At 50.0% G+C, this 8,375-nt stretch overlaps 1 protein-coding gene across 1 annotated transcript; it reads left to right on the top strand.

Moving 5' to 3' along the window:
- The first annotated feature begins 1,037 nt into the window (after nucleotides 1–1,037).
- Nucleotides 1,038–2,910, top strand: LOC105509901 (olfactory receptor 13J1). The gene is made up of 2 exons (XM_011939386.1): nucleotides 1,038–1,044; nucleotides 1,999–2,910. The coding sequence occupies exon 2, from the start codon at nucleotides 2,071–2,073 to the stop codon at nucleotides 2,908–2,910; it is 840 nt and encodes a 279-aa protein (XP_011794776.1). The 5' UTR covers nucleotides 1,038–1,044; nucleotides 1,999–2,070.
- Nucleotides 2,911–8,375: the final 5,465 nt, after the last annotated feature.

The raw sequence follows: 8,375 nt of genomic DNA, 5'->3' as shown, positions 1-8,375 counted from the left end.
AGGTGGAAGAGTTGGGGGAGGGGGAGGCTGGGTATGGAAGAGTTGGGGGAGGGGGAGGCTGGGTATAGGAGAGTCAGGGGAGGGTGAGGCTGGCTATGGGAGGTGGGAGGAGGTTGGGGCTGGGTATGGGAGTGTAGGGGGAGGGTGAGGCTGGATATGGGAGAGTCAGGGAAGGGTGAGGCTGAGATGAGAGAGTCGGGGGAGGGTGAGGCTGGGTATGGAAGAGTGGGGGAGGGGGAGGCTGAGTATGGGAGAGTTGGAGGAGGGGGAGGCTGGGCATGGAAGAGTGGGGGGAGGGAGAGGCTGGGTATGGAAGAGTGGGGGAGGGGGAGGCTGGGTATGGGAGAGTAGGGGAGGGAGAGGCTGGGTATGGAAGAGTAGGGGAGGGGGAGGCTGGGTATGGGAGAGTAGGGGAGGGAGAGGCTGGGTATGGAAGAGTAGGGGAGGGGGAGGCTGGGTATGGGAGAGTGAGGGGTCCTCTCTGCCTAGGAAGGGTTTGCACTCAGCAGCCTGGGAGCATACCTGTCCTCAGTGGTCCCTCACGTCTGGCACCACCTGGCATGTAGTAGGTCCTCAGTCACTTCCGGGTTCTGGGGTGAGTAAGTGAGGGAGGAATAAAAGACAGAAATGGTCTCCTGTAAGGGAGGCACTGAGAGAAACTGTGCTGTGCCCAGGCTTTGGCATCATGTCCCATGGGATTAATGACACCGTGCCAGATACCCTGGAACACTAAAGAGAGGTGACTCATGCTCTTTTGCTGGTGAGAGGATTGTGGCAGCACCTGGGGCACAGATACCTATCTAGAACCGTAAAAGAACAAGCATTGTTTGAAACCTAATAGAAGCATACACCCACTCTGAGTATGGTGTATGTTGGGAGGGCTGGATTCTAGCTTCACCTCTCCAGAGACCTGTTGTGTGACCTCAGCATCCCCATCTATACAATGGGAGATCCAACAAGTTGGCCTCTGGGCATGTTCCATGCTAATACCCTAGGAGTTCATGAAGTCAAAGCAACCCTGGCTCTGGCCCACAGAACAGAGGGGTTTGGAGCTGGGCCAAGAGCTCCATCAGATTTTAGCTGGGATACCCACAGGAAGGCAGATTATGAAGGTCCAATCCACACAGGGTAGCTAATGAAACAGGCCCTGGGCAGGGGGCAGGGAAACATGCCCACCAACAGCCTTCAAGGTCAGCAGCCCCTCTGACACACAGCACGGTGTATGCTTTGTTCATGGACACTACAGTAGGCCTGAAGAGACAGGTCAGACCACTGCAGGCTGAGGACATTCCAGACAGTGGGAATAGCAAATATGATGGCTCAGAGGCTTCCTTAAAGCCAGGAGAATCTCCACCTGCTCAGAGACCATCTAGCCCAATAGTTCCTCAAAGTGTGGTACCTGCACCAGCAGCAGAAGCATCACCCAGACCCACCGAGTCAGAAACTGGGTTTGGGGCCCAACAATCTGTTTTAACAAACTTTCCAGGTGATTCTGGTGCATGTTAAAGTTTGAGAACTGTTGATCTAGCCCACTGTTTCCCAGACTATGTTCATAGAACACTTATCTGCAGTAGGTTAATGGGTGTTCTGTAAAAGGGGATCCATGATCAAATAAGTTTGGGGTACACATGTTCTACATTGCTTTATGGGAGTCATAGATCATATTAGCATATTAAAGGCTCCGAGAAGTCCTGCAGTAAAGAGCTTTATTTTTTATTAATCAAATGTTGTCTCAAATTGGTTTTTCAGATTGCTTACTAATGTTCTGATTAACATTCAGGGAATGCTGATCTAAATCAATCCTCACTTTTCACATGGAGAAACTGAGGCCTAGAGAGGGTAAAGGGATCGCCCGACGTCACAAAGAGCAAGTGTGGTAGTGCTGGAAAAGATCCTGACAGTCCATCTCGTCCCAGAAGGGGCTCTGTGAGCTTCCCCGTGCCCTGTACCCTCTCTCCTTTCATCCCAACTGTGGCTCATCCCTTCAGAACTCTGCAGTCCGCGTTCTTTCTGAAAGGATTTTCTGGCTACCCAGCCCTGGAGCACCTGCTCTTCCCTCTGTGCTCCGCCATGTACCTGGTGACCCTGCTGGGGAACACAGCCATTGTGGCGGTGAGCGTGCTAGATGTCCACCTGCACACGCCCATGTACTTCTTCCTGGGCAACCTGTCCACCCTAGACATCTGCTACGCGTCCACCTTTGTGCCCCTGATGCTGGTCCACCTCCTGTCATCCCGGAAGGCCATCTCCTTTACTGGCTGTGCCATCCAGATGTGTCTGAGCCTGTCCACGGGTTCCACGGGGTGCCTGCTGCCGGCTACCATGGCCTACGACCGCTACCTGGCCATCTGCCAGCCGCGCAGATACCGCCTGCTCATGAGCCACCGACTGTGTGTGCTGCTGGCGGGAGCTGCCTGGGTCCTCTGCCTCCTCAAGTCGGTGACTGAGACAGTCATTGCCATGAGGCTGCCCTTCTGTGGCCACCACGTGGTCAGTCACTTCAGCTGCGAGACCCTGGCGGTGCTGAAGCTGGCGTGCGGTAACACACTGGTCAGCGAAGTCTTCCTGCTGGCGGGCTCCAGCCTGCTGCTGCCTGTGCCCCTGGCATTTATTTGCCTGTCCTACTTGCTCATCCCGGCCACCATCCTGAGGGTGCCCTCGGCTGCCGGGCGCCGCAAAGCCTTCTCCACCTGCTCAGCACACCTGGCTGTGATACTGCTTTTCTACAGCACCATCATCTTCATGTACATGAATCCCAAGAGCAAGGAAGCCCACATCTCTGATGAGGTCTTCACAGTCCTCTACGCCATGGTCACACCCATGTTGAACCCCGTCATCTACAGCCTAAGGAACAAGGAGGTGAAGGAGGCCGCCAGGAAGGCGTGGGGCAGGAGCTGGGCCTCCAGGTGAGGGAGGGTGGGGCTCTGTACAGATGCAGGTTTCAGGTTAGTGGCTGAGGCCATCATATGCCAATGCCAGTGAGGACGTGGCAGGGCTAGGGCTACAGGTCTGGTATCTTCATCCCAGCAAGGCAGCACCAAGTCCCGCTGATCCTGCCACAGAACAGCCCCCAAATCACCCTCTGCTCCTGCCCCTGCCACTGCCATAGGTCAGCTCTCAGCATCACCCTGGCCTTCACACCAGCCTCCTGGCTGGTCCCAAGACTTCAGTCCTGTTCCTCCCTACAATCTCTCCTTCATGGGGCATCTTTTTGAAATGCACATGTAATCGCATCACTCTTCTCACTGAAATCCTTAGGTGGCTCCCCACTGTTCTCAGGACAAAGTGGAAGCTCTTCAGTGGGGCATTTGAGGCCCTCACAAGCTGGTCCTGCCTGCCTGATTCCCCAGCCTTCCTCCCCTCCCACCCTATCTCCCTTCTCACAGCCTCACATACCAGCCAGATGTGACCCCCACATGCCCTGCACTGCCCAGCTCCGTACTCTCCTTGGGTCCTCCCCACGAAGCAGCACCCCCTTCCCCATCCCCAGCACACTACTCCATATGTAAAAGGACTGACTGCCTGACCCTTCAGGCCCAGCTCAACCACCACCTCCACCAGGAAGCCACCCTGCCTTGCTCCTCTTGCTGTGCCTCTCTGTGTTTTCAGCATTACTCCAAAAGCAAGGAGTGTCAGATTCTTCCCTCTCCCAGGGCCCAGCCCTGCCCAGCCCTAGACCCTGCACAAGTGTCTTAGCGATATAAACATGTCAGTGCAGGGGTGACAATGGCAGAGCCTGGAGTTCTTCCCAAATCTGAGCAGAGCTAAGACAGAGTCCACAGATGACGGGAATGGCCTAGCCTCCCTGGTAGGTGACAGTAGAGGCAGCGATGAGGCCTGTATTAGTCAGGGTTCTCTTAGAGGGACAGAACTAATAGAAGATATATATATATATAAAGAGGAGTTTATTAAGTATTAACTTACATGATCACAAGGTTCTACAATAGGCTGTCTGTAAGCTGAGGAGCAAGGAAAGCCCGTCCAAGTCCCCAAACTGAAGAAGTTGGAGTCCAATGTTCAAGGGAAGGAAACATCCAGCACGGGAGAAAGATGTAGGCTGGGAGGCTAGGCCTGTCTCTCCTTTTCACGTTTTGCTGCCTGCTTTCTCTTCACTGGAAACTGACTAGATAGTACCCACCAGATTAGGGTGGATCTGCCTTCCCCAGCCCATTGACTGACATGTGAATCTCTTTTGGCAACACCCACACAGAACACACCCAGGATTCATGCTTTGTATCCCACAATCCAATCAAGTTGACACTCACTATTAACCAAAACAAGGCCCAAAGTCCAAGATTCCCAGACCTGTCAGGCCCTGGGACACCAATCATCCAGCCAGAGCCTGGAGCCTCACCATTCCTCCCACCTCACCCCGCCTAGCAGCAGCAGCAGCAGCTTCCAGTGCCCCCTTTCCTGGGATCCAGGCCCCACCTGACTTGAGGGGGCTTGTTCTACCCATCCTCACCTCATGCCCTGGGACCCTGCCCTAGCTGTCCCTGCCTGGTGCTCGGCCTCTTCCAGCTTTCCTTTCTGATGACTCAGTGGACAGGCAGTGGACATTGACCCAGATTCACAGAGTATTTCCATTCCCTGCCCTGCCCTCGCCTGTGTGGTACCATCTGTACGACGGGAGCAGTGGGGTTGCCCTGTGAGCAGCAGTCCACCTTTCCTGCCCCTGGCTACAGGTAAGCACAGCTCCTGCATGAGGCCTGAATTCCCCTCCCAGGGCTTTCTCCCTGCTTCCTCTGCTGGCCAGAACAAAGGCACAGAGAAGCACAGCTGGAGGAGTGAGAGACACCCAAGCCTGTCTGACCACGCGTGAGAGAAGGTTGTCAGCAGCCATGCCAGTGGCCATGCCATTCTGCTGGGCCTTGGATACATGACAGGAGTTTGGGTTTTATTCTGTGGGCTCTAGGGGTTTACAATCAGATTGATTTTTAGCAAGATCACTAATTAGATACCATTCCCTCTCTTGTTTAACACAATGTCCACTGTTAGGTGCCGTGCAGTGAGGTAGGCAGTATCATACACTGCTGGTGGAAATGGGGATAATTTAATATGAACTTCCTAGAAAGTAAGTTGGAAATATGAATCAAGGGCCCTCAAAACTTCCAGATCCCTTGACCCAACATCTCTACTTCTAGGAATCTAGTCTAAGTAAATAATAAAGGGCACAAAGATTTGGACATAAGGATATTAATAACAGCATTATTTGTAGTAACAAAAAAAAACTGTAATAATCTTAATGTTCCACCATAGAAGAATATTTAAACAAATCCTGGTGGAGTCCAGTGGTAGTATGTGATGCAGCCATCAAGAATTTTTTTTTTTTTTTTTTTCAAGACAGGGTCTCACTTGTTATCCAGGCTGGAATGCAGTGGTACAATCTTGGCTCACTGCAGCCTCAACTACCTGAGCCCAAGCAATTCTCCCACCTCAGCCGTCTGAGGAGCTGGAACTACATGCATGTGCCACCACGCCCAGCTAATTTATTTTTAATAGAGACAAGGTCTCACTATGTTGCCCAGGCTGGTCTTGAACTCCTAGGCTCAACCGATCCTCCCAGTTCAGTCTCCCAAAGTGCTTGGATTACAGGCGTGAACCACCATGCCTGGCCAGGAATCTTATTTTTTGAAGGGTATATGATAATGGGCAATGCTCATAATGTAACTAATAGAAAAAAAAACAGAACACATAACACTGTATTTTAGCATGATCTCAATTTTAACTTTTTAAATATTTTTCTTACAGATCTATGAATAAGTGGGTATCTAGGAAATACTGGAAAATGATGACTAAATATTAACTAACAGTTGTTTCCTTTGGGTGACAGGGTTACAGATAAACACTGTTTTTTTAAATTATTGTTTGTAATATTGTCCAATATTTCTATGATGACCATGACTTTGAACTTAAAAAATAATGGTATATGGAAGACCACCTTGCCCGTAGTATAGGACAGATGAGAAAGGCTTCCTCCTGAGGGCAGGGATGGGAGGACGCTGCTGCAGGAAGCTGCTGCAGTCACCCAGGCCCTCAGTGAGGCCTGAGCCAGCTGGGCAGTAAAGGAGAGGGTGGCCCCAAGAAATATTGGGGAGACAGATATAGATGCAAAATAACATTTGGGAGTTAGAGATACAATATTCGGGATTATAGTTAACCCCTGAACAACACGGGAGTGAGGGGAGCCAATTCTCCTCACAGTAAAAAAAATCCATGTATAACTTTTGACTTCCCCAAATCTTAACTACTAATAGCTTACCATTGACTGGAAGCCTTATCAACAACATAAAAAGTCGATTAACACATAATTTGTATGTTATATGTTTTATATGCTGTATTCTTACAATACAGCTAGAGAAAAGAGAATGTTATTAAGAAAATCATAAGGAAGAGAAATAGATTTCCTATCTACTAAATGAAAGTGGATCATCATAAAAGTCTTCATCATTGTCAACATCACGTTGAGTAGGTGGAGGAGGAGGAGGAAGAGGAGGGGCTAGTCTTGCTGTCTCAGGGGTGGTGGTTCATCCGAAAGTTTTTTCAAACTGTAGCAAATCTCAAAAAAAATCCCCAATATATTATTTGAAAAATACAAGTATAAGTGAGTTCGCGTTATTCAAATCGATGTTATTCAAGGGTCAACTGTATATATGTGTAAAATAATATTTCGGAGAGATATTTGGGATTATAGAGGTGGAGGAGGAAGAGTGAGGACCGTAGGTTGGTCCCGGGTTTCTGATTTATTTGGGGTGGATGAGACACTGAGTGGGGAGGATGAGCACAGTAGATGGGGGAAGTGGGGAGATGGTGAGTTTGTCTTCGACCTGCTGAGTTCAGGGTATCCGTGGGGGCAGCAAGAGGACAATATACTATGAGCAGATAGAAAATAAACAGTAACAACCTTTCCATTTTTTACTTCAACCTATGTTCTTGATAAAAAATCCAGAAGACAAATGATAGCATCATAGGAAACTTTGCAACTTCTGCTGCTTTATTGAAGGATGACTTTTAGTCTCTAAGCTGTGTCAAGTTGTTATTTATTGTGAAAGGACAGGCAGGGGAGGGAAGAGAACAGGAATAAAGAAATCTGTAAAACCTCAGATGCCTGATTAAATCCCTGACCTAACAAAGTCCCTCACCTGTACTTGGTGTCTCCTACCTTACAAAGCAATTTACTTTAAGCTTTGATGAATCCAGGTCCCTACGGCAATCCTGGAAGGAGACGCCCCATTCCACAACCCAGACACCCAGGCCTAGTGAAGCCGGGCTCACGGGCCTGGAGCCTATGGCATCCAAGGGGCAGAACTGCAACATGACCCAGTCTTCAGATTCTCTGTTCACTCTCTCTCCTATGCCCACCTCACCTCAGCAGGGCCCTCCTGGGGCAGGCCGAGGAACCTGGAGTCTCTGAAGCCCAGGTCCCACAGCTGCCAAGCCTGCACCTTTGTGTAGTTGCAGAGTTTGAACTTTAAATTGGACAGGGACCGTGAGTTCCCTGAGAGCAGGGAGCAAGCAGACTGTCTACGTGGCAGGGGAACAAGGGGCAAGTCTTGGGAGGCAGTGGCGGGGCGAGTGGGGGGAACCTAGCCCATCCCAGCACCGTGCACTTGCTGGTAATGAACTTGGCACTTTCCAAACCTCAGCTCCCCTCACCTGGCTCCAGCTCCCTACAGACATTTAGGCCATGGCCAGTAGGTGTGAGGTAAGGAGAATTCATCTGACCCATTGCTTATTCTCATGAAATCATTTAAAACATTTAAAAGCCAAAATATTTGCTGGGGGACAGGGACAGGATGGTAATAATATCATCTACCGCTCACTGACTATTTACCAGTGCCAGGCTCTGTTCTAAGAGCTTTGCATGCTTCCTCTCACTGGATCCTTAAAACAAGCCCACAAGGAGATGCTGCCATCTCCATGGTACAGGTAAGGAAGCTGAGGCTGAGAACATTGTTAACAAGTGGAAGAGCTGGGGCTTGGACCCTGGTCCTGTCTGACTCCAGGGCCATCCTCATCTTCTCTGCGACACAGCCAGGAAGCAGTGAAGCAGGAATCCCGGATCCAGGCTCTTCGGGGAAATTGTAACTGAAGCCTTCTTCTTATTATGCCCCTTTCTTTTCTTTTAAAATAATTTGTGAAGCCTAAAATAAGTATTAAGTGGTTAAAATTAGATTTACCAGACAATGAGACTGATATGACAGATAGCTTGCAGAGTAACCCTGGGTCTATCAGACCTTAGGTTGGAAGTTGCTGGAAACATGAGGAAATGTTTCAGAGATTACAGCGTACCAGAGATCACCTAATTGGCTCCACTTCTCAGAAGGAGAAATCTGACCAAAGTCATACAGCAGAGGAGGAGCAAAGGCCCCGAT

Source organism: Colobus angolensis, unplaced genomic scaffold (assembly GCF_000951035.1).
Source record: "Colobus angolensis palliatus isolate OR3802 unplaced genomic scaffold, Cang.pa_1.0 Scaffold181, whole genome shotgun sequence".
In the NCBI taxonomy this organism is placed as follows: Eukaryota; Metazoa; Chordata; class Mammalia; order Primates; family Cercopithecidae; genus Colobus; species Colobus angolensis.
Note: the sequence above shows the minus strand (reverse complement) of the source record. Positions and strands in the feature narration are given on the sequence as shown.